General features: G+C 39.6%; 1 protein-coding gene across 4 annotated transcripts in view; it reads left to right on the top strand.

Annotated features, from left to right (window-relative positions):
- NSD1 (nuclear receptor binding SET domain protein 1) overlaps window positions 1-25167 on the top strand; it is a 139201-nt gene extending 114034 nt beyond the window's left edge. For all 4 annotated transcript variants that reach the window (XM_039239709.1, XM_039239710.1, XM_039239708.1 and 1 more), the window contains exons 15-23: window positions 1361-1517; window positions 3146-3351; window positions 7145-7257; window positions 12105-12374; window positions 13709-13825; window positions 14907-15048; window positions 17933-18039; window positions 19806-20010; window positions 21566-25167. In XM_039239709.1, the coding sequence (XP_039095640.1) occupies window positions 1361-1517; window positions 3146-3351; window positions 7145-7257; window positions 12105-12374; window positions 13709-13825; window positions 14907-15048; window positions 17933-18039; window positions 19806-20010; window positions 21566-23196 (2948 nt within the window). In that variant the 3' untranslated portion in view covers window positions 23197-25167. The remainder of the gene's footprint in view (window positions 1-1360; window positions 1518-3145; window positions 3352-7144; window positions 7258-12104; window positions 12375-13708; window positions 13826-14906; window positions 15049-17932; window positions 18040-19805; window positions 20011-21565) is intronic.
- The last annotated feature ends 713 nt before the right edge of the window (window positions 25168-25880 follow it).

Raw genomic sequence — 25880 nt, forward strand, 5'->3', positions numbered from 1 at the left:
GGTCAGAGAGAGAGGTAGTCACAGACTGAAACAGGCTCCAGTCTCTGAGCTGGCAGTCAGCACAGAGCCCGACGCCGGGCTCGAACCCACGAACCGCAAGATCATGACCTAAGCGAAAGTCGGACGCTTAACCGACTAAGCCACCCAGGCGCCCCCAGAATTTGATACTTTTAAATGAATTAATAAATATTTTAAAATTTTCTTAATTTTGATTTCTGCTTAGTAAATATCTATATTTTTAGCATACATAAGCAAAATTTATTTGGAAATCTCCAAGAGTATAAAGTTGTCATGAAGCCAGAAAGCCTGAGACCTACTAGACACGAACATACACTTTGCTAAGGCTTTTTATCCCCACTAACTTTTCAGGACGAGACTTGGAGTTAGTTGTATGTTTGAGTTCAGTGTGTTTGAAGCATGCTCACTTGTGGCCCAAGATAACAGGGTACTTACTATATTCCCTAAGTATGATTCCTCTTCACCTGAAATTCTTTACAATCTGTAACCATGGGATTTCAGTGTCAGACATATAAATTGAATTACTTTAAGTGAAAATCTTTAGGAAGTGAAAATTCCTTGTCATTGCAATATACGTAATTATCCTGGTGTCTCAAAAGCTCAGTGGAGTAGAGAGAACATATATTTAACTGAAGTGTAGGCAACAGACTACATTAGTACCTGTGACTTTTGTCAATAGTGAAAATTATAGATATTTCATTTGTTGTACATATCTTAAAATATTTTGGAATCATTGCTACTGCTAGATTTTACTATTTTTTGCATTACAAAGATATATACATCATTTCTTGTTCTAGCATTTTGATAATTATATCTTAATGTAACAGTGTCCTTCCAATCTACGTGTTAGGTTTATGCATTTGTAAATGTTATTCTGAAAAGAGCCCATAGGCGTCAGAGTACCAAACATAAAAATGATTAAAGAGTTAGTAATTTAAAAAGAGGGAAGGAACTGACCATATGGAGACTATGTATGTGTCAGACACTGTTGGGGCCATTTATTCACTTATTTAGTCTTCATATAGATGTGATTGAGGAAATTATATCTTAGCAAGAAAATGAATTCCCTAAGGTCATAGATCTTGGAGCTCAAATTTTAACATCAGTTAAAATTTATGCTCTTCATACTCTGGTCATTGTATATTTAATAAACCCCCAAGGTTGTGGTTCACAGGAATATGAGAGAGGGAATAAATGCTCTTGCAGAAAAGCCTTTCTAAATAACTAATTAAATTACTAAGCCCTTAGCTGCGAGATAATTGGTTAGGAGCAAAAGCTGATTCAGCTGGGTCATGATATGCAGGCTTATGATTCTGAGTGCCAGATTTTTTGATTCCCACAGGAGGCAGCCTTCTGTGCTGTGATTCTTGTCCTGCTGCTTTTCATCGTGAATGCCTGAACATTGATATTCCTGAAGGAAACTGGTATTGCAATGATTGTAAGGCAGGCAAAAAGCCACATTACAGAGAAATTGTCTGGGTAAAAGTTGGACGATACAGGTGAGTGAGCATGAAGGAGACTGACGCTCATTTCTTTAATTTACCATCCTCTGTTTCTTGGGATCTTAGATAAATGTTTAGCACTTTTTTAAAATTTTTATTTTTCTGATTAAGCAAGGTGCACCCCCCCATTAATTTTTTTATTATAAAAAATCTAATGTTATGTTTTGTGGTTATAGGAATAATACATATTGCCTATAGAAAATTCATTAATGAAAAACCCATAACAAGGAAGATAAGTTGCTAATATTTGAGCATAATTACTTGAAGACATACCAGGGCATGTTCCATCAAGATAATTAATTAGCCTTAGAGTTTACACCCAGTTTTGTGTCTTTTTTTAAATTATTTTTATTGATCATGGAATGTACAAAAGAATCATAACATGCATGATTTAAAAGAATCAGAGATTTACTTTTCTGATACATACATAGGTATATACCTATGTATGTCCCCCCCACCCCCTTAAAGAAATAGCATACTGAGGCTCCCTCCATGACCCTTTCTGAATATATTGTTACCCCATCCCTAGCAGGTAGCCTCTGTACAACATTTTGTGTTTTTTATTCCCTTGCCTTGCTGTAAGTTTACTACATATATAATGTTTTGTTTTGCATGTTTAGACCTTTTATATAAAGGAATTGATGCTATATTTCCTGCTACTTGTTTTTTTCATTCGCTATTACAGTCTTGAGATTTATAGTGATTAGTGCCATGCTCTACTTCATACTTAGCTGTTCTGCATTTCTTTTTCATACAGACTTATGATATAGTGAAGTTAATTTATCCATTTTCCTGTTTGGAGCAGTTTGTCAGTGTTCCTTAGTGTACATGCACAGGAGTTTTTCTAGGATAGGGGTTTCCACCTTAAATAGCTAATGCCAAATGTCTTCCTAAAGTGGACATGTAAGGCATTAATTTACATACTTTTTATTTTATTTTACTTTGGAGGGCATTTCTTGGTATCATTTTTCTATATGCCTAACAATTTTTTATTTTTATTTTTTTTAATGTTTTTTATTTCTGAGCGAGAGAGAGAGCGCAAGCAGGGAAGGGTCAGAGAGAGAGAGGGAGACACAGAATCTGAAACAGGCTCCAGGCAGATCCCAGTGGGGGGCTTAAACCCATGAACTGTGAGATCATGACTTGAGCTGAAGTCAGAAGCTTAACCAACTGAGCCATCCAGGCTCCCTCTAACAATTTTTTAAAGGCCAAATTGTATATCATTGTATCATGTACCATAGCTACTTTATCATTCATTCCCTTACTGTTGAGAATTTTGATTATTGTCCAGGTTTTCATTCTTAAAGATAATACTTCAGTTAACATTATAGTCAAGAGCTTTGTTCATACCTGTGAGATAATTATTTGTTAAATTATTATTTTCTAGTATAGATTCCTTTAAGTCGAATAACTGAGTCTAACTTTATATGTGAGTACATCTGTGAAGGTGGGTGTTTTCAGCACATACTTCTTGTTTGTTCTCTAGTTAGATTGTAAAAATGTGCTAAGTTGGATGTTAATGTGGATAGACCTTGTTATTCCTTACTCCTGTCCTAAAAAGTAGGTTGTTACTAATTGCTTTGCAGCCTTCTAAAGGTTTCCTTGATTGTTTTCACCTTTCCCAGGTGGTGGCCAGCTGAGATCTGCCATCCTCGAGCTGTACCTTCCAATATTGATAAGATGAGACATGACGTTGGCGAGTTCCCTGTGTTATTCTTTGGGTCTAATGACTATCTGTGGACACACCAGGCCCGAGTCTTTCCCTATATGGAGGGTGATGTGAGCAGCAAGGATAAGATGGGCAAAGGAGTGGATGGGACATATAAAAAAGGTAACTTTGTCCCGTTTGTTTCTCAGACCAGCACAGACTTCTGTTGTCCAAGTATTTGTTCTGCTATGTGTTAGAATTTACATATATTCCATTAGCTGCTGTATTCCAATATCTGGGGCATTATGTGGCTATAGCCACAGAATTTTACTGGGTAGTTGATCCACATAGCTCAATATTTTTAGCCTAATTTAGGTAAATGGAATTTCCTTGAGGAAGTTTTAAGTTTATTTATTTACTTTTTAGACAGAAAGAGAGAAAGCAAGCCTCAGCGGGGGAGAGGCAGAGAGAATTCCAAGCAGGCGCTGTGCTATCAGCCCAGAGCCCAGTATGGAGCTCTGTCCCATGAACCTTGAGATCATGACTTGAGTTGAAATCAAGAGTGAGACACTTTAACCAACTGAGACATCCAGGTGCCCCTTGAGGGAAGTGTTTTTTTATATCAGTTCTGTTTCCTCAGCATCTTATCAACTACTGGAACTTTGGAACTATTTTATAGCATAAACAGTGTAGTTTGCTAGACAGGAGTCAGACTCCTAGTAGAGTTGTTTGTTCCAAGGAGGTGTTTTGTTTTGTTTTTTAATTTGTTGTGAAGAAATAAAATTCACCAGAAATTATAAAGCAAAGTAAAATAGTGAAAATGAAAGCATTAATGTTCTGAATCAAAAGAGATACTTTTTTTAAGCTGGCATGGCAGTGAAGGAAAGGGGACATTTGGAGCTCGGGGGGGGGGGGGGATCGTTGAGTCAACCATGAGCCTCAGTTTTCTCTTACTACATAATGAGTAAAAGTTGCTTTGAGAATTCAGTGAGATAATAAAAACATCAACAGGGCACATAGTTGGGTGTTATCCCATCAACAGTAATTACCTTCTTTTTTTAGCTGTCCTTTGAAAGGCAATATAAATATCTCTTGTTTCTTAACATACTTGGACATTGAAGTATGTAAGATTTTATTTGCATGGTGAGGTAGAGATTCTAAACAGGTGAAACTTTGAGGACACCTGGGTGGCTCAGTTGGTTGAACCTCCGGTTTTGGCTCAGGTCATGATCTCGCAGTTCATGAATTCAAGCCTCACATTGGGCTCGCTGCTGTCAGCACATAACACACTTCGAAGCGTTTGTCCCCCCCCATCTCTGCCCCTCCCCAATTTGGGCTCCCTCAAAAATAAACATTTTAGGGTTACCTGGGTAGCTCACTCTGTTAAGTGTCCGACTGTTGGTTTCACCTTAGGTCATGATCTCAGAGTTGTTGCATTTGAGCTCTGTGTCCAGTTCTGTGCTGACAGTGTGGAAGACTTCTTGGGTTTTCTGTCTCCCTCTCTCTGCCTCTTCCCAGCTTGCATGTGTGCGCATGCTTGCGCTCTCTCTCCTCCCTCCCAAATAAATAAATAAACATATTTAAAAAGATAAACATTAAAAAAAATAGTGAAACTTTTTGATTCGGTGAAGATTCCTCCTAAGAAGATTGTAAGCAGGTAAAACTTCCTGGATGAGGAATGAGAATGATGTCCATAGGGAACAAGTTTCACAAAGGTTCCATTTGCCTCATGTCATTTCGGTGGGTCCTCCCTTATCTGCTGACCATGTTGTTTCTGTGCAGAGATGTATTATTATTATTAATACTATAGGAGCTTGGCTCCTGAGTGTTGTAATCTTAGAATCATCAGGGACCAGTTTAGCAACATCTTTGCCTGCATGGAGCTGACTGCCACAGAGGCCTGGGAGAAGGTGGAGTTGTAGGGAATACCATAAGTCTGAGCCTGTTAAAGCTCTAGGATTCTGCTCTTTCTATGCCTCGATCCTGGGCTGACTGGGTGCCTCTGCCTTCAAGGAATACATGTTTTTATGGGCAAATTAGAGATACAAATAGTCAAAATGCCATTCTTTGAGCATTGTGGCAGAAATGTCCATGGTACACTATGGGAACAGACTAAGAGGAAGCATAACTGTGCTGGGGATCAAAGTTTAGAAGTCATGGGTGGTTTTTTCCAAGTGACTTTGAAGAGTGAATCATAATCTTAGTTCTCATTTATTGTTTACCAGGCCCTGTTCAGGTTTTTTTCTGCTTTAAGTCCTTGTGAGACCCCCTGTAAGTTAGATGTCCTTTTCCTTACCTTACAGATGAGGAAACTAAGGATCATAAAAGTTAAAATTACTTACCCAAGGTACTAGTGCTGACAGCACAGAGCCTGCTTGAGATTCTCTGTCTCCATCTCTCTCTGCCCCTCCCCCTCTTACTCTGTCTCAAAAATAAACATTTAAACTTAAAAAAAATTAACTTACGAAAATGTTAACAAGAAGACAGCATATGGGAAAGCATACGTTAAATCTTAACACACTGAGCTAGTGACCTCTGTGCACTATAGTTGAAAATGGGTTTGGGGAACACAGGGCTATTCGCCAGAAAAGGTAGCTAAGTTACATGGTCAGAGCTGTGTTTTTACAAATTTTTGTCCCAAGAAGAGTTTGGGGTCCATAGAAGGTGAGAGGCTGCAGCCAGGAATGTCAGTGAGATGGCTTTTTCAGTACTTCAGGACAGAGATGACAAGACTGAAGTGTCCCTGGGATGGAGAGGATGATGAGTACTTGGATAGAGATTAGGTAGACAGACTAGGCAGGACATGCTGAATAATAGCATGAAGAAAGGAGTGATTATAACAGTAAGTTAGAGGATGCAAGGCAACACAAGTTGTTAGATGGTGACAGGGAAATGGAGAAAAAGGGATGTATTAAAGGGGACATTTTCTAGGGCGCCTGGGTGGCTTAGTCGATTAAGTGTCCGACTTTCGCTTAGGTCATGATCTCGCGGTTCATGGGTTTGGGCCCCGCATCGGGCTCTGTGCTGCTGACTGCCAGCTCAGAGCCTGGAGCCTGTTTCAGTCTGTGACTACCTCTCTCTCTGACCCTCCCCTGCTCATGCTGTCTCTCTCTCTCTCTCCTAGAAATAAATAAAAACATTAAAAAAAAGGGGGGGGGACATTTTCTGTAAATAACTAACAGAATATGGGGAAAGCTGCAGAGAGGAAAGGGGGGGAGGAATTGGAATTCTTTTCAGAATTTTTAACCTGGTTCAAGAATAATGAATTTTAAAAAAGGAAAAGAATGAATTAAAAATTTGTTTTAAGTGGAAAAAGAAAGAAAATCTTAAGATTTTGTTGGGCTTCTAAGATATTACAATCTTTTAAGCATAGAAAGTACAGTGCTTGAATACAAATCAGCTATGAAGATCTGTCTTTGTATCTTTATAGCTAGTAGTTGGTATTTACAGAATGAATCTTAGGAGAGGAATAGGACAGGTACTGTAGAAAAATGGGTAAGAAGGAGAGGAAAATTTAACTTTGAATTTCTTCTAAAGGAATATAACATGTTATTCAGCACTAAGGAAACAGAATGCTTTTGGAGGCAAGAGTGGTTCAGAACTGAGGCAAGAATTTGGCTTAATGAAGGACAGTGACTTTGCTGAGCAGATGCAGTGTCTTTGTTAGGAGATGTTTTTTGTGAATTTTTTCAAATCATTTAGCTGGATTTGTTTTTCTTTCAAATTTTCCTATAAAGGTGATAGCCTGTATTGTGCCATTTAATAATGGATTATGTTTTGTCTTAAATGCTAAATCTTAATATCCTGTGGACTATAAATTAACTTGAAAATAGCAGTCATATATACTTCTTAGTTTTATATATGCTGGTTATGTTTTGTCTAAAACATGGATTTTCTCCAGCTTTAAGGGGGGGGGGAAGGGTAAAATGAACAAGTCCACCCAAGATTAAGTGATTTGTGCTGTGTGTTTCCTTAGCTCTTCAAGAAGCTGCAGCGAGGTTTGAGGAGTTAAAGGCACAAAAAGAGCTAAGACAGCTGCAGGAGGACCGAAAGAATGACAAGAAGCCACCACCTTACAAGCATATAAAGGTGAGAGAAGACTTCAGGAACCTCTGTCTCTAGGAGAGACCCTATATAGATCGCTCTTTTCCTCCTCTGTTCATGATGAGATTTGGACGCCCAAATACAGTTGCTTTTAGGTAGAGGTACGAACTTGAAAGAAGATAAGAGAAAGTTCAGAGCAGCGTTCCTAGCACCTTGTCTACACTTTTATGTAAAATCGTTTTGATAATTTTTTCTGTTGCCTTGGAAAGTCTTCTTATAGAGGTAGACTGGATTAGATTATGTGCACAGTCAACACCTTGAAGTTTGAAGGAGGTTCAAGAACCATGATAAAAAGTGATACATAGCCCCGAGATAGTGTGAATAATACACATGGTAAGTCTTCTTGGTAATGGGTGATACTAAGGATATTATAGGTAACCACTATGACTAGGTTTCCCAAGGTCAGGAAAGTTAATGTATAACTGTACCTAACCCTGAATATACCTAGTACAGTAAGAGTCTGCTGGACCCTTTGTATTTCATTTATGTTTTAAGTAATTTTTATGAATAATTTACAGAATTTAAAAATACAGGAATAATGTAGAATAAATTTAGTAGACATTTCAGTATTTACTAAAACTTTTTTTTTTTTTTTTTTTTTTTAGAGTAAATTAACAAATATGTTTATTTTCTGGGCATCTTTTTTTTTTTTTTTTACAAATAGTTTATTGTCAAATTAGTTTCCACATAACACCCAGTGCTCATCCCCACAAGTGCCCTCCTCCATGCCCATCCCCCCCCCCCCCCCCCCCTCAGTCCTCAGTTTTTGTCAGCATTCAAGAGTCTCTCATGGTTTGCCTCTCTCCCTTTCCCCCACCATTTCCCCCCTTCTTCTCCCGATTGGTTCTTTCTTTTTTTTTTTTAAGTTTTATTTATTTAAGTAAGTAATCTCTAAACCCAACATGGAGCTTGAACTCACAGCCCTGAGGTTAAGAGTCACAGATTTCAACTGAGCTAGCCAGGCACTCTTATAACCTCTTTACAAAACATCTTTTTATGGGGCGCCTGGGCGGCCCAGTTGGTTAAGCATCTCACTTCAGCTTAGGTCATGATCTTATGGTTTATGAGTTCAAGCTCTGCGTCAGGCTCTGTTCTAACAGCTTGAAGCCTGGAGCCTGCTTTGGATTCTGTGTCTCCCTCTCTCTCTGCTCCTCCCTTGTTCACACTCTGTCTCTCAAAAATGAATAAATGTTTAAAAAAAACCAAAAACACTTTTTAAGGAGTTAGTTGTGTTCAAACATCAGAAGACATGAAAGAATACAATTAACTCTGTTAACAAAATGAGACTGCCCAAGTTCTTATTGTCTTATTGTACAGTATTTATGGTGATGTCATTCCCGAACAACATACTTCTTTTTTTGGCAATAGAAATTCATTATTAGTATGTCCATTGATATTTGAGCTTCTGAAGTTTTCTAGTCTGAGGTTTCACTTAGAGATCAATTTCATATAGGCTAATGTGGTCAGATATATCCCAAATACTCCATGGGACATACCTAAACTAGAAGTCTATTTTATTTTTTCAATCTAAAATTCAGATTTAATCAGGTATCTCGGATTTTTATTTGCTCACTAAAGCAACCCTACTAAAATCAGATTACAAAGATGTTATCTCTACTCTTTTATACTTTCTAGAAAGATAATATAGTACTTTGGGTGATGCCATACAGAAACTAAAATGTGACTGTTTAACTGTTGCATGTATAAACTTTTGTGATTTCATCATTTTCTGTTTCTTGCCAGTTAAATCTTTATTGGCATAGTTGGGAATCGCTTATGAGTAATGATGAGTTGAGGAGTTATTGTGCATGGAGATATAATGCATGAAGATCTAAGTGTAGTTAAGCCTCAAAACGGCGAAAGTAATCTGGTTTCCCACAGTCAGACAACAAGAAGAGAGGTGGTTCAGAGTAGCACATCAACCGTATTGAGCTATTGAGAGAGCAACTTCCTGTGAGTGATCTAGATCACAGAATTAGAAGCCAGCTTCTTTCCTTCATGCAGCCTTCCCTCCTTTTTATAAACAAATATATTTCCAGGAAAAACTTAGATCAGTGTTGGCAAACTATGGTCCATGGCCCACATGGCAAACCATTGGCAAACCAATGGTCCATGGACCAAATCTGGCCTACTCTGGTTGGGAAAAATATAAAAATGAAAAGCAAAACATAAAGATGATATGAAATACAGATAATCAGTGTCTATAAATGAAATTTTATTGACACTCATCTATGCCTCTTTAGAAATTATCTTATGCTACTTTTGTGCTATAATGACAGAATTAAGCTGCATGAATCAGAAATCTGTAGCCTTCAGACACTGAAATATTTACTGTCTAGCCATTTACAGGAAAAGTTTGTCAATCTCTGATCTAGAGTGAGCTAAGTTAAACTGTAATTACATGTCTCTATTATTCCTACTAAACCATGTGTTTTTTGTTTTGCTTTATGTTATGTTAGGCAAGAAACTAATTTGGGATTAGTAATATATTAGATCACATGTTAAGAAAAAATGATTGAAACATATCTTTATTGAAGAAAAGGCGTAGGATGAAACTTTTGTGGGAGGAAGGTCAGATAAGGATACTCCTCTTGAGACAGAGGTGCATGTTCAAATGGCCTATTTGTAGGACCTGCAGTCTGAGGTAATTAAGCTTAGCCCTTACCTTCTATACTCTTAGAATTTACTTTCCTCAGTTTTGTGACTTCAGTGGTATACAGTATTCCTTCAGCAGTGTAACTGCATGTGGTAACAGTATTCCTCCATTAACAAGTTTACAATTTTTACCAGTATTTTGAAGAATCTGGGAAGAGATCTGGAAGTCCATCCTTGTAAGGTGTTATCAAGAACTGGTTTGAGGACAGTGTATTTCTGCAAAGAGATTGAAGATTTTATGATATTGTTAAACAATAAGCAAAAACTAAAATGTTAGAAATGAAACCTTTTGGGAATTTACAAGGTGGAAATAACTGTTAATTGTAGTGATTTTATATTGAATAGATAAGGTAATCTAGAATATTTGATATGGCAGATACTTAAAAGGGATATTTAGGGGCGCATAGATGGTTCAGTTGGCTAAGCATCTGACTCTTGATTTCAGCTCAGGTCATGCATGATCCCAGGTCATGGGATCAAGTTTTGTATTGGGCTCCACACTGAGCATGGAGCCTGCTTAAGATTCATATTCTCTCTCTCTCTCTCTCTCTCTCCCCCCCCATCTCTCTCTTTCAATAAATAAATAGATAAATATTAAAAGAAAGATAACTGAATTTTAATATCTACCATGTTTTCAGAGGCTGTGGTAACCTCTGTACTAGAACTTTTACATGTATTTCTTATTCTCACAACAATCTTAAGTGATTTATCAAAATCAAAAATTCCTGAACAGCCAATTTTTATGTATGGGATGAGGGTTTTGTTTTTTTGTTTTTTTTTTTAAGATGTTTTATTTATTTCTGGGGGAGAGAGAGAGAGACAGCATGAGCAGGTGAGGGTCAGAGAGAGAGAGGGAGATATAGAATCTTAAGCAGACTCCGAGCTCTGAGCTAGCTGTCAGCACAGAGCCTCATGCGGGGCACGAACCCACAAACCGTGAGATCATGACCTGAGCCGAAGCCAGACGCTTAACTGACTGAACCACCCAGGCTCCCCTATGGGGTGGGTTTTTAAAGACTCACAGTTTGAGTGTTCCCCATGAAATGATATCAGGTAAGGGAGTCTCATTCTCATAGCGCACAAATCCATCTATCTGTATTATGGAATGTCTGTCCCAGATTTTTGCTACTAGCATCTGAAAACCTAATGGCTTCAGTGTTACAACAGGTATGTGTTTGACCGCAACAGATTTTCACTGCACTGTTTTTCACTACTACTACTACTACTACTACTACTACTACTACTACTAAATAAATGCATGAGTGACAGTGCCGTAGTCTATTAGATTTCAAACTGTAGTAATAAATATTAAAATATATCTTCACATATGGGAACCTCAGTTACCCAAAGACCTTTTCGTGTAAGCCATTACCATTTAAGTTTTTTTTTCTTTTTTTTTATGTAGCAGCTAAAGTGGTGCCACCATGTGGTAATAGCAGAAACTCAGTTTACAGTTCACTTTGGAATACCAGCTTTGAAACTATAATTTTTTAAAGTGATTTTTAAAAAAATTTTGTTGGATTCATAATTTATATATTAAGTAAAGCTTTATGTCAAACTTTCCTAAATCTTTTTTCCATTTTTTTATTGTGGTAAAATACAGATAACATAAAATTTATCAGCCTAATCCTATGTAAACATACAGTTCAGTGGTAACTAAATGCATTCATAATGTTTGCAGCCATTACCAACATATATCTCTAGAACTCTTTTCTCTCATCTGGTAAAACTGAAACTCTACCCATTAAACATTAGCTTCCCATTCCCCTGTCCTGTCATTTCTTGAAAACCACCATTCTACTTTTTGTCTTTATGATTTTGACTACTTGAAGTACCAAACATAAGTTGGAGTCATATAGTATTTGTCTTTTTGTTACTTGCTTATTTTGTGTAAGATAATGTCCTTCAGGTTCATCCGTGTTATAACCTGTGTCAAAATTTCCTTTCTTTTTAAGCTGAATAATGTTCCATTATTTGTACTGCATTTTGCATATCCATGTGTTATCCATCTGTGGAGGGCCTGGATTCTTGCCATATTTTAGCTATTGTGAATGATGCCGCCAAGTTCAAAATCCTGTAAAATGTGGCATTCAGCTTCAAGGAAAAGTCTACCTTTAAATAGATCCTAAACTGTCTTGTGTTGGCTTGCCTGATGTTCTATGGTGTTTCTACTCCAGGTGAACCGTCCTATTGGCAGGGTGCAGATCTTTACTGCAGACTTGTCTGAAATTCCCCGTTGCAACTGTAAAGCTACTGATGATAACCCCTGTGGGATAGACTCCGAGTGCATCAACCGCATGCTGCTCTATGAGTGCCACCCCACAGTATGTCCTGCCGGAGGACGTTGCCAAAACCAGTGCTTCACTAAGCGCCAGTATCCAGAGGTTGAAATTTTTCGCACATTACAGAGAGGCTGGGGTCTCCGGACAAAAACAGATATTAAAAAGGTGAAGAAATTTTTTTGTAATTTATAGATTTTTTTTCCTTCTTTGCATTTGCTTAATAGGAATAATCTTGATGAATATGAGATGGTCATTAGAGGGAAGATAACAGATAAGGATTAATCTTACTATTATGTCTTGCTGTGTCGTTCTAGAGTTTAGAGTCTTGGGAAAGTCTCCTTTGCCTCTAAAGTCCTTAGTATTAATTATGTTCACTGTGTATGAGGATGAAAAAATGAAGGGAATTCATAGAGATAATAGGACCTTATTTGTTCTTTTGTGACGATCCTGGAGCCTGTAATTAATAGAAAGGGGATAATGAACATGTGATACAGAGGTGTTAATCACCTAATAAAATAAAATCTGTTTTCACTGGGTTTGGGTTCATGGAAAATGAAGAAGGGGATTAGGCCTTCTCTAATGAAAGCACACTAACATTTTCAACCTCAACCTTAGAAGGACCTGCAAGTTTCTGATAGATAGTATTATGTAGTATTTGTGTGGAATATATCTTGACATTTGAATAAAATAAACTTTAGTTATACTTTTCTGAAGAATTCTGAAGTTTGTTTCTAGAAAAGGAAGTGAATATCAGCTAGTCTGTTTAGTTATTTGATAAGTAGTTATTATAGATCTACTGTGTGTTAGGCATTGTGCTCCAAATGCAGTGATCAATAATAGAGACATGGCCCATGCTTTCATAAAATTTACATTCTAAGGTGGACAGATGTTGATAAGTAATCACCCAGTATGGAAACACAAAGGGTTCTGGAGGCAGTGGTAAATAGTAAAGGGCCTGAAAGTAGTTTTGACTCAGAATATTTTAAGCTGAAAATTGAAAGACAAGTAGTTGTGGCTTAGACTAGTTGAATGTTAAAGCATTGTAGGCAAGGTGGACAGCATAAGTGAAAGCTAGTATGGCTGTAGTGTCAGGAGGACAGTATTATAAATTGTGGAAAGGCAGTAAACAGCATATTCTTAGGAAAAGGATCATAGTTTAGGGAAACTGACTTTCAGGTTTTGGGGCACTTAAGGGGTTCAGCTGTCCATATCACCATTATAATGGAGCCCTAGTTTACTTACTTCCATCTTGATAGATCTTCATTGTCCAGTGTATCCCAGTCTTTCTCCTGATAACAGCGATAGGAAAGGTGGTTTTCCTTGTCAAATAGTTGAAACAGCATATTTGTGTTTCTTGAATAATCCTTTGCTAAAGTGACTAGTTACATGTACATGAACTGTTTTGGAGATTCTGTTATTTTCATTAATTTTTTTAAAAATAAGGTATACTTGGGAACACAGTTGTGCTTTTTGCCATTAAGAGCTATTTCTTGTTCTAGGGTGAATTTGTAAATGAGTATGTGGGTGAGCTAATAGATGAAGAAGAGTGCAGAGCTCGAATCCGTTATGCCCAAGAACATGATATCACTAATTTCTATATGCTCACCCTAGACAAAGTAAGTAATGGAAAGTATTACTTCCATTGTTATAAGATTGTGAAACTGATATTGTCCCAGCTATAGTGTTTGTAGGCATGTAATTCACTGCCCAAAACAGTGTCTTTCCCTTACATTTATAGAGATTGCTTGGTCAAGGTTCTGGAGTAGCTAAATTTGCTCTTTTCTTGCATCCATGGCCAAAGGCAACAAAGCTATTGTTTGCTTTCTTTTTAAAATGTTTAATGTAATGTAATTTGAAATGTTTAATGTATTATGTCTTTTAGCTTTTCCTGTAGGATTAAAACTTGAAGCCAACAAAGTAAATAATCATTCTTTTACCTTTTTACTTTACAGATTGAGAAACTGGTTTGTTGATATTTAGTGCATTAAGAAGGTCATAAAAATTGATTATAGAACCTAGCTTCTGAACACAACTCATCTTTCCAATTATAGGAATTTGCTGATGAGTTTCATTTCATCTGTGCCTAGTATTATATTTGGGACTCATTCCTAATTCTAGCATCTTATGTGTTTATTTTCTCTTCCTTGTATCAGATTCTTCCTTGTATTAGAATATTGGGGTTTACTAGCTCTCTACCTACCTCCACCCCTTCCATTGGCTATTACATTAGATTTCTTTCCTGGCGTGAAACTTTGTGAACATTTATCAAGTTGAACCCTTTGGTTTGTGATAACCATTACCTCTAGATACTCACATCTTAGTTTGGGATGGGGTCACATTAAAATCTCCTTAGGTGATTTCTAATTTGTAGCCAGGGTTCAGGACTACCTAACTGAGAGGATGGGACAAGCTGCTGCTTCTAAGGCAGTGGTCCTAAACTTCAACATATATTAGAATCACCTAGTGGGCTTGTTATAACACAGATTGCTGGGCACCACCTAAAAGTTTATGCTTTAGTATATCTGAAGTGCAGCCCATGAATTTGCATTTCTAGCAAGTAACAAATGTGGTGGTAATGCTGGATTAATGACTACACTCTGAGAACCATCCTGGGAGAGTTAGACGTGACAAATAGGAATTCCAGTTTATTGGAATTTGTAGGAATTGTCTAATGAGCAGCATCTTTTGGAATTCTAGGACCGGATCATTGATGCTGGTCCTAAAGGAAACTATGCTCGATTCATGAATCATTGCTGTCAGCCCAACTGTGAAACACAGAAATGGTCTGTGAATGGAGATACCCGTGTTGGTCTTTTTGCCCTGAGTGACATTAAAGCAGGTAAGAATCAATTAAGGGTTCTGGAGCTAAGAAAGGAATTTCAGGTTTTAGCATCTAAAAATCCCATGTCCCATAATCCAAAATGAGGTTTGCAAACTCTTAAGGATATGTAAGACTTTCAAGTACCACGTGGTACTTGTCTTGGAATATTTTCTTGGTGGTGGTATGGTAAAATATACATAACATAAAAGTTAACATTTAACCATTTTTTAATGTGTACAGTTTTGTGGCATTACATCCATTCACATTGTTGTGCAACTAACACCTCCATCCATCTCTAACCTTTTCATCTTCCCCAAGTGAAACTGTGTACCCATTATACACTCCCATTTTCTCTCCCCTCAGCCCCTGGCACCACTGCCAGACACTATTCCAAGCATATTATTGTATTTAATCCTTGCAAAAATGCAGCGAGGTATATGGTATACCTATGTTACTTGAATTCTTAGGTCTGGCACTTCTAACCACCCTGGAGGACTGTCCTATGTATTAATTACTCAGATGTTACTCAGTCAAATGACTAGTTCTTACATCTCTCCTGACTGCTTTCAGTACATTTGTACTTGAAACTTCAGTCTTTGTCCCTGGGGATAGATTCCTCTTCCAGTCTCACCACAAGTTTTTCTTCTCTTTTCTCCCATATTCACTTAGCTCAAGTAGCATGGTGTGGGAAGTCACAGACCTTGCTCTTGTCTTCACTTGACTTTCAGTCTGCATGGGTAGGATAAGGGGAATGAGACAGAATGTACTATGTGGAGTGCCTGTGGGAGCTGCAGCCTTGGCAGGTGGAGTCTGAACTTTTTAGCTTCCTCTCTTTAACTCATCATTCACTTTCATGGACTCTTCACATACCTGCTATACTTTCTGTCTACCACATCCTATCTTTTCTCCAGAGCCCTTTGCCATCCCCTAAGTGCAGACCTCTCTTTGTATTGTATATTGGACTCTTCTAGAAATGTATGAGTCTTCCCTTTATGTACACCAGTCCTTCTAATTTATCCCCCAAGCAGTATGTTTATATAGTGGATAGTGAGTAAACAGCAGGTTATATCAAGTATCCTCCTATGTTAAACTTTGTATATATGGTTGAGTTGCATATAAGCACATTAAATTAATGAAAATTCAGTTACATACTTCTAAATTGTGTAATAAGAAAGGAATTGTATGAATAGAATTATCTGTCATTTAGTGCAGTACTTCACCATGGGTCTTTGAGAGGGGAGATGTAACCCTGCCTTCCCCGGGTCAGTTTCAGTTCCTGTAAGCTCCTTACATTGTGAGCTTCACCAGACCATGAGTGATTTATACCATTTTGACCCCTAAATGTAAGGCAGCTGCTTTATAATTTGCTTAGTTGAATAAACAAATAATGATCTATATTAATACAGTATTAGATGAAAAACTATATATACTGGTTGGTCTCACTGAAGGAAGATAGGTCAGTTTACAATGGGAAATCTTCCTAAGATTTGATAATTTTGCCCTAAAGGTTATCCTTTTATATGTTAATAGTGATCCATTACCCCCACCCAGAAATAATCTCTTTTGTATACATAGATAAAATTCTTGTATTTGTTAGACCTTCCCTAATGTGCTTTTAGTTTGAATGTTGGTGTGTTTTATTTGTTCTTTCAGTTCTGATAAAATGCACTTTTGACAGAAAGGGGACAATTTGTACCTTAAATCCATATATCTTTTTTTTTTAATATATTTGTTTTAGTTCATGTATTTATTTTTGAGAGAGTGAGTGCATGTGAACCAAGGAGAGGCAGAGAGCGAGGGAGAGAGCATTCCATTCTGGCTTGAATTCAAAGAACTGTGATATTATGATCTGAGCCAAAATCAAGGGTCGGTCCCTCAACTGACTGACTGAGACACCTAGCTGCCCCTGGATATCTCTTTTTAAAGTTTACAAATTATGACTATGTATATTTTGCAAATATCCTATATAAGCTTGTGAGATTATTGTTTCTCCATTTAACAAATGTACTCAGGGCTCAAATCACCCACCTAGGTTGTGGTAACAGGAATTTAAAGCCAGACCTTAGGTCTGTGGTATAGAGTTCTCTGGCATTAACACTGTATTGAGATGACTCTCCCTTAAGTTCTGCCAGGTTTAGCACAGACCAACAGGTTTTCTTCATACTTGCATTCCTAGTGCCTAGCAAATCACTGTACACAATGAGTTGTTGTTTGTTAGTTTTTGGTAATGAATTAATATATTTAGAATCTGAATGGCTAGAAAACAAACAACTTGGGATAATTACCATCTGTAGTAAAGGTTATTTTAAATATTAACTTGCTGAGCCATTTGTTTTTCTGTTATTAAATGTATTTGATGATTAATAATGTTACAGGATTAGAATTTATTAATATAGTGGGGTTAGAGTTAATAAGTCTTTTTTTTTTTTTTTTAATGTATGTTTATTTTTGAGAGAGAGAGAAAGGCAGCACGAGCAGGGGAGGGGCAGAGAGAGACAGACTCAGAATCTGAAGCAGGCCACAGACTCTGAGCTGTCAGCACAGAGCCCAAATAAACCCCTTTCTATCCTCCCCCAAATTTGTTCTCTTGGAAGTCAGTATCCTTTGTGATTAATACAGAAATAATGTAATTAGGGGCACCTGGGTGGTTCAGTTAAGTGTCCAATTTCAGCCTAAGTCATGGTCTCCCACCTTGTGCATTTGAGCCCTGCATTAGGCCATGTGCTGACAGCTCAGAGCCTGGAGCCTGCTTCAGATTCTGTGTCTCCCTCTCTCTCTGCCCCTACCCTATGCTCGCTTGCCTGCCTCTCTCGCAAAAATAAACAAACATTAAAAAAAATTTTTTTAAAGAAATAATGTAATAAAGCCATAGATATTAATATTGTCATGGTGTTTTATGCAGGGACTGAACTTACCTTCAACTACAACCTAGAATGTCTTGGGAATGGAAAGACTGTTTGCAAATGTGGAGCCCCAAACTGCAGTGGCTTTTTGGGTGTAAGGCCAAAGGTACCTTCCAAACGTTTCCATCGGGAATAATGGTGTGGTCCTCCCTCCGTAATGTGGCACGGCTGACTGTTTAAGATGTCTCTTTGGAATAATAACATTGAGGTCTGGCACTTAAAGAACCATTCTGATGATCAGTTTGGTTATATAAGAGCTGATCTTTGGGTATTGTTGAAGTGTTTTGAGCAGTCTAACTTCTAATTGGTGATACCTTTCTAGCTAAAAATGCTGTAAAATAGGAATCCATAAAGTAGGTTACTTTCCATGTCTTTATTGGTCTCAGCTAATCTCACTTACATTTTCCTAGTAAGCTACTTAGATTCTTGGTGTCTGTGACTCCTTCTTCCCCTCTCTTTTTAAAGCTGTCAAAGAATCCAGTATTGAATTTAAGATTCTAAATGTAGTATAACACTGTAGATAAACATAGGACCCTTAATCTTATCTTAACAAAGTATAAATATTGCTGTGTCTTCCTGGGTTTTTATGTACATTTAACTGACATACAATTCTGTAACTGTAAAGAATTGCTTGCAAGTCTGTGTCCTGCATTTCTTAAATACTATAAAATTTTTTCCTTGCTGTCACATCGTCTTCTTAACCATCATTTTTAGTAACTGTTTTATTTTCTGTATAATGGATGGACCATAAGAGATGAATATACATCCAGATTTCTCTATCATAAGTTATAGTACACTGAAAATTGAACTTTAATTTTGATGAAGAGTAAACTACACAGTTACTCTAATTGGATATTTCCCATTATGCTTTTTTGATTATGGAAGTCAACATTAAGGACTGAAAAATGCAAATTAGCATAGAAACCAGTAACTATAGGGGTTCAAAAACACAGGATAATGAACACCCACCAATTATTCTTTTATTAAATAAGGATAATTATCTTTATATTTTATTGAATTTTGGGATTTTTCCTTCAGTCAGTTGGTTAAATGGTCTTGGTTCTTAAAGGTGTCCAGTTGATTTATTCCATATAAATCAAAATAACTATGTTTAACGCAAGTGTAAAGGTGTTATATTCACTAGGGATATCACTTTCTGCATCCTTAATATCTATGTGACATTTCACACATGAATCTGAGAGAGAGCATTTTGAGAGAAGTTTAGAAATGGGAGATCACTGTGGGACAGTAATAAATTTAGTCGATCCTGGATGTTTCTAGTCTAACATAAATAATGTGATAAAAACCATGGGGTTTGGTAAGCAAGTGTGTGCTACAGGGAACACAGAGGAGAAGTGCTGGCCGCACCAGGGTCTGTCTTGGGGAGTAGTCAACATGTTTCTAATTTGACATAGATGAAGGCACATAGCTTGTTGAGGGCAAAGACAATGAATTAGTTTTCTGTGTCTTCCTAGCATGTGGCTCTTACTAAGTGTTCAGTGAAGGTTTGTTGAATAAATTAAGAAATATGTATGCACACACAAACATACACGCCCAAACCTAAAAATAAAACTTACAAAAGGGGAACCTTTAACACCAGCCTTTTATATTAACAAAATGAAGTGTATTTCTCTTATTTCATGCAGGTGGCAGGAGTAGTTCATAGAAAAGTTAGAATTAATGCAAGTATATATTGGGTACCTATGATGGTGCCAGGTGCCTTTCCTGCATTTTCTCTTATCTTTACAACAGTCTATGAGGATTGTCTCTTCCCAGAGGAGAGACTGAGGCTCAGAGAGGATAGTTAACCTGGTCAAGATCATATAACTAATGTATCAACAGAATGCTGACTGCTCAATATCTGACCTCTAGAATCAACCCATTGCCACGGAAGAAAAGTCAAAGAAATTCAAGAAGAAACAACAGGGGAAGCGCAGGACCCAGGGTGAGATCACAAAGGAGCGAGAGGATGAGTGTTTCAGCTGTGGAGATGCTGGCCAGCTCGTCTCTTGTAAGAAGCCAGGCTGCCCAAAAGTTTACCACGCTGACTGTCTCAATCTAACCAAGCGACCAGCAGGTGGGTGCTAAAATCCATGTAGAGCGTTTTTTGTTCTCTGCTGGAATTGTGACAGCCCCTTGGTCTTCTCATGCATAGTGTTGAGGGGGTATGGTTCATGTTCTCATTCTGGAAATAAATGACCATAAAGGCTTGGAATTCTAGGTTATAGAGAAGGGAACAGAAGCTTACTTATTATATGTCAAGCACTTTATTTACATTTATGTTATGTTATTTTATCCTCCCAGCAACCCATAAAGATGAGACCTTTTCACCTTCCCATGATGCAGATGAGGAAACTGAGAGTCCAGTTTGGTGAGATGACTTGTCACAATAGAGCATATAGATGGAGGAGCTGGATTGAAAGCCAGGTTTTCTGACTTCAAGGCCACTAAATCATGTTTCCTTTCTAAAGAGAGGTTAAGACAGCATGGAGTCTGGGGTTATTGCGGTCAGTGAGTTGTGGTCTAGATACCCCTTTAGCCCCCTTCACCCACTTCCTCTGCATCAGCTAACATGTGAGAGAGCTGCTTAGGCAAATAGGTGTCCAGGAATTTGTAGCTGGAGAAGCCACTAACTTTTGAGTTGTTACTTGGAGTTAGAAAGGGACTTGGATATGTGGTCTGTTTTTGATGACAGAGGTATGAAAACTGTATGGAGCCACTCCTGATGAAATTATACTTCACTAGTGGCCTGCTTCCAGGAACTGCAGAAAGAGAAGAACGTTAGGGTGAGAGTGAGAGGAGTTTTTCCCTGAACTAGCTTTTCTTCAATGTACAGTTAGCACGGTTATGAAATAATAGAAATGGAGGTAGTATGAGGGCAAGGCCACAAGATGACCTGTCAGTTGATTTACTTTAAAATCAATAATTCAGGATGATAGCTGGCACAGGGTGCAGTAGAAATGATCTTGCCTGTGAGCCAGGAGTCAGGGCTAGCATAGTTTATTTGGAAACTATGAGCCGAAGCAGAAACGCTGTCCGTGGCAAAGACTCTCAGGTGTTATAAAATAGGGGCAAATAGATGGTAAGTAAGGGTCTTTTCCACTGATTCTGTGTGGACAGTATAGGTAACGTTTATGCTGGTTTCAAGACTTCAAATTGGGCAAAGGAAAATGTCACATTTTCCACATTTGTGTATCTACTACCTGTTCCTAAATATAACCAAATAGAAGTTTAAATAGCTGAGTTTAATTATCCTCTTAGAGTTGAATATTTAAAGGCTATATAAGACAAATGGAGTTTGCAAAACTGTGGAAGTAATAGCTTCACATTCTATCTAAGGGGACTTTTGGGTTTTTTTCCCCTTGCTAGAAATAGTCATAGTAATAAGAAATTACCTCTGACTCTATATTTAGTTGATACTCAATTGCTGCTTGGTATTTGGCTTTTATTTTTATGTGTTGTACAGGAAAATCTGAGACTTTGGGGCACGGGGAGGTGTTGGGTGAGTGGCATGAGCTCTCTGCAGAAGGTGGCAGTTTGAAATCACTCCTTTGACCCAGGCTCAGAGCCATGGCCCATTTCATGTGCCTTGCTTATTTTCCTAAACATTTGTTTCACATCTGTGTTTTCAGGGAAATGGGAGTGTCCTTGGCATCAATGTGACATCTGTGGGAAGGAAGCAGCCTCCTTCTGTGAGATGTGTCCCAGTTCCTTTTGTAAGCAGCATCGGGAAGGGATGCTCTTCATCTCCAAGTTGGATGGGCGTTTGTCTTGTACTGAGCATGACCCCTGTGGGCCCAATCCTCTGGAACCTGGGGAGATCCGTGAGTATGTGCCTCCCCCAGTACCGCTGCCTCCAGGCCCAGGCACTCACCTGGCAGAGCATTCGTCAGGAGTGGCTGCTCAGGGGCCCAAGATGATGGATAAGCTGCCTGCTGACACCAACCAGACACTGTCACTGTCCAAAAAAGCTCTGGCAGGAACTTGTCAGAGGCCACCGCTGCCTGAAAGACCTCCTGACAGAACTGACTCCAGGCCCCAGCCTGTAGATAGGGTCAGGGACCTTGCTGGGTCGGGGACCAAACCCCAATCCTTGGTATCCAGCCAGAAGCCACTGGACAGGCCACCTGCAGTGGCAGGACCAAGACCCCCACTATCTGACAAACCCTCTCCAGTGACCGGCATAAGCTCCTCACCCTCAGTCAGGTCCCAACCACTGGAAAGACCTCTGGGGACGGCTGACCCAAGGATGGATAAATCCATAGGTGCTGCCAGCCCAAGGCCCCAGTCGCTGGAGAAAACCCCAGTCCCTACTGGCCTAAGACTTCCACCGCCTGACAGACTGCTAGTCACCAGCGGTCCCAAACCCCAGACTTCAGACAGGCCCCCAGACAAATCCCATGCTCCTTTGTCCCAGAGACTCCCACCTCCTGACAAAGTACTGTCAGCTGTGGTCCAGACCCTGGTAGCTAAGGAAAAAGCACTGAGGCCTGTGGACCAGAATACTCAGTCAAAAAATAGAGCTGCTTTGGTAATGGATCTCATAGACTTAACTCCTCACCAGAAAGAACGGGCTGCTTCACCTCATGAGGTCACATCACAGATTGATGAGAAGATGCCGGTGTTGGAATCAAGCTCATGGACTGCCAGCAAAGGTCTAGGGCAGATGCCGAGGGCTATAGAGAGAGGCAATGTGGCAGATGCTGTCCTGCAGCCACCGGGGAAAGCAGCAGTCCCTTTGGAGCACCCCTGGCAAGCGGTTAAATCACTCACCCAGGCCAGACTTCTCTCTCAGTCCCCTGCCAAGGCTTTTTTATATGAGCCAACAACTCCGGCCTCAGGAAGAGCATCTGCGGGGGTAGAGCAGACATCAGGGCCTCCTGGTCAAGCATCGGGCCTCGTGAAGCAGGTGAAGCAGATGGCCGGAGGCCAGCAACTACCTGGACTTGCTGCCAAGAGTGGGCAGTCCTTCAGGCCCCTTGGGAAGGCCCCATCCTCCCTCTGTACTGAAGAGAAGAAGTTGGCAACCACAGAGCAGAGTCCCTGGGCCCTGGGAAAGGCCTCACCAGGGCCAGGGCTCTGGCCCATGGTGGCTGGACAGACAATATCACCGTCTTGCTGGTCCTCTGGGAGCACACAGACATTGGCACAGACTTGCTGGTCTCTTGGAAGAGGGCAAGACCCTAAACCAGAGCAAAATACACTTCCAGCTCTTAACCAGGCTCCTTCCAGTCACACGTGTGCAGAGTCAGAACAGAAATAATACAAGTAAATGTCACATGACCAGACCAGCTGCCCCCAGGGTTCTTGGGGAAGGGAAATCATCTTTCTTTTCCTCTCTTAAAAAAAACAGACCCCAACACTTTCCCACTGTTATTCTTTCCTTATATCCCAACACTCAGAACTCTTGTGACATTAGCCAGTGGGGGCATGTGGTTGTGTAAACCATGTATGGAAATCCAAGTGGGCCCCAACCAAGGAGACAGACAAACTTGGGTCTTTTTCCTCCAACCTTTACACATGGTAACTTGAAATAAAAAGTCCACTCTGGAGTCAAGCATGGGATTCAATTCCACTGGTTAGGTTGGAAGCTAGAGGGGCTCTCAAAGCTATTTCTCTAGCTCTACAGAGCCCCACTGAGGGCACCTGATGAACACTTGGGAGGAACTGACATCTATTCATATCAGTGGTGATTTCTTGATCATTCACATGTGCTAGGCCAGGTGCTAGTCACTGACAGGAGATACAGAGATAAAGAAGACCTGATCCCTGTGAGCCTAACCTGCCTGCCTGGGTCCCAGGCTATTTTCACGAACCTTTGACTGGGAAATAACAGGAAGTTCTGAGGGGCCCTGGGGTTCCACAGACTCATTTCGTAATGTCCTCTGTAGCCCCAGAAGTGGTTGTGTTGAGTAAGTGTCCCCTGGTTGAGTGTGCATGTTTATGCACACACCCTTATGTGGGGGTCTTCTCTGTAGGCAAGAGGGGGTTGCATCAAGGCCAAGTGGAGCTGCTGGCTGGGCAGAGTCTAAAGCTCTGTCCTTGGCAGAGCAGCTGATTTGGGGGCTGAGCTCTACAAGGATGTAGCTTTCTCAGAGTACAAGAAGGCAATTGGCAAGCTTACCTTTCTTTTCTACTGGTTTTTTTCCTTTTACATCAACCCACTCCATGCCTGCCCCCCAAACTCAGGTGCTTTCAGATTTCAGAGTCAGGCAGTGGACATAGGGAATCTCTGGCAAGCTCTGGGCTAGATCTACCACCAGCTCAGGGAGAGTCCCAGGTCCTGATGGAAAATTGCTTCTCTTTTGATCCTTTGCCCTCCTACCTAAATGGAGGGAGTCCCCTCCTTCACTGGTGAGTTCTACCACCCTATCCCTGAGAATTGCTGTGTTCTATATTAAGAGCACCTGCCTGCTAATTTAGTTCAAAGGCAAGCCAGAACCTCTCCCCTATGACCGGCAAGATACGGTGTTTAGAGCAATGTCCAGTCTGAGATATGATTCCTCATAACTGCTGATTATCTGTTACTGCTGCCCTGAGCTGGGGCCCAAGGGCTGGGAAATCTGTTGGTGCTACCCTGCCCTACTATTCACCCAGCTCACCAACTGCCAACAGGAAGTGCTGTTTGGCCAGTTCCTTCCCATTCATTCACCCCTCCTTTGTCCCTAGACCAAATGTGTTTACCTCTCTGCTTTGCCAACTTAGCCAGCAGCTTTAGCCAACAGGCCATCTCCTGACCCAAATGTCTCCTGGCCATTCTGTCTCACTTACGGCTTTTACACCCTCAACAGGATTCTGTATTTTGTCCCAATTTCCTCCTCCTAAGTTCCTATCAAGGTTGCCCGTATCACTTCTAAGGAGGGAACAATGGTTACAGAAGCATTTGCGCTTTATATAAAGATTAGAAGAAAAATTTGCTTTTATTTCCCAAAGTCTGTCTCGGGATGAGACGCTTGAACTCAGGCAGAGGTACGAGGCTGGGCAGGGCTGTCCCAAGTTTGGGGGCATATCTCTGCATCTCACTTAGACCTCGGAATCTCCTCTGTAAATTCCACCTGCCTAGTTCTCCCCTTTCCATCCTGTCTCTCTTCCCATATCATGAGAGAGGAAATGCTCTTTGTTTAAAAGGAAGAGAAAACAAAGCATCTTATTTTCTTTTAAAAAAATTTTAAACCATGGAGAAGATATTTTTAAAGAAATCCACCCAGAACATTAAAGTTCATTATATTAAGTATTTATCATGTGTGAGAATAAGTATATAACTGCAGCTAGTAGGTCCCTTTCCTTAATCTCTTAGGCTGTATGAGTAGGGTTTGCTTGGTGCCAGTCCTGTGCCCTTTTCTCTCCTGTCATCAGTAGTTGTGATCAGAAAGCTATTCCCACTGCACTGTCAGAATCTCCTTTCACTATGTTGTGTGTTAAATTACCGTAGCTCTTTGTTTCATGAAATAAACTGTGAATTTGGGGGGGGCGGGGTATGTGCAGGCTATGTAAAAAATTTTAAGTGGAGAAGTTTGATCCTTAAATAGCTTCTCTGAAGTAGGCTTTGGTAGGTAATTGACTTGACAGCCGCTCAAGATATGTCTCACAGGACAAGGAGTTAAGGGAAAGGTGGGCCATGATTGGCCACTTTGTGATTTTGGTTTGGTTCTTTCCATTCTCCACCATTTACTGGAAACTTCCTTCCAGACCTGTCTGGGAAAACAACTTTTGTGCTTGGTTTGGGGGTGGGGTGGGGATGGTGGCAGTTCTTTATCTAAATGGATGGACAGCCAGGCTTTTTTGAGGGTTATTGAAAGACTCTTCGGTGGAATGGAAACTAGAAATTCAGCTATCAGGTCCACTGACAGCAGCTTCTGATACCAGATTGTTAACATGAAAGCAGTCACTGTACAATTAGAAGCAGAGTCCAAGGACTGGACTCTGGGAAATTGAGACCCTTCCATA

The sequence above is a fragment of the Hyaena hyaena genome, unplaced genomic scaffold, assembly GCF_003009895.1.
Source record: "Hyaena hyaena isolate Hyena2069 unplaced genomic scaffold, ASM300989v1 scaffold_160, whole genome shotgun sequence".
NCBI classification, from domain to species: Eukaryota; Metazoa; Chordata; class Mammalia; order Carnivora; family Hyaenidae; genus Hyaena; species Hyaena hyaena.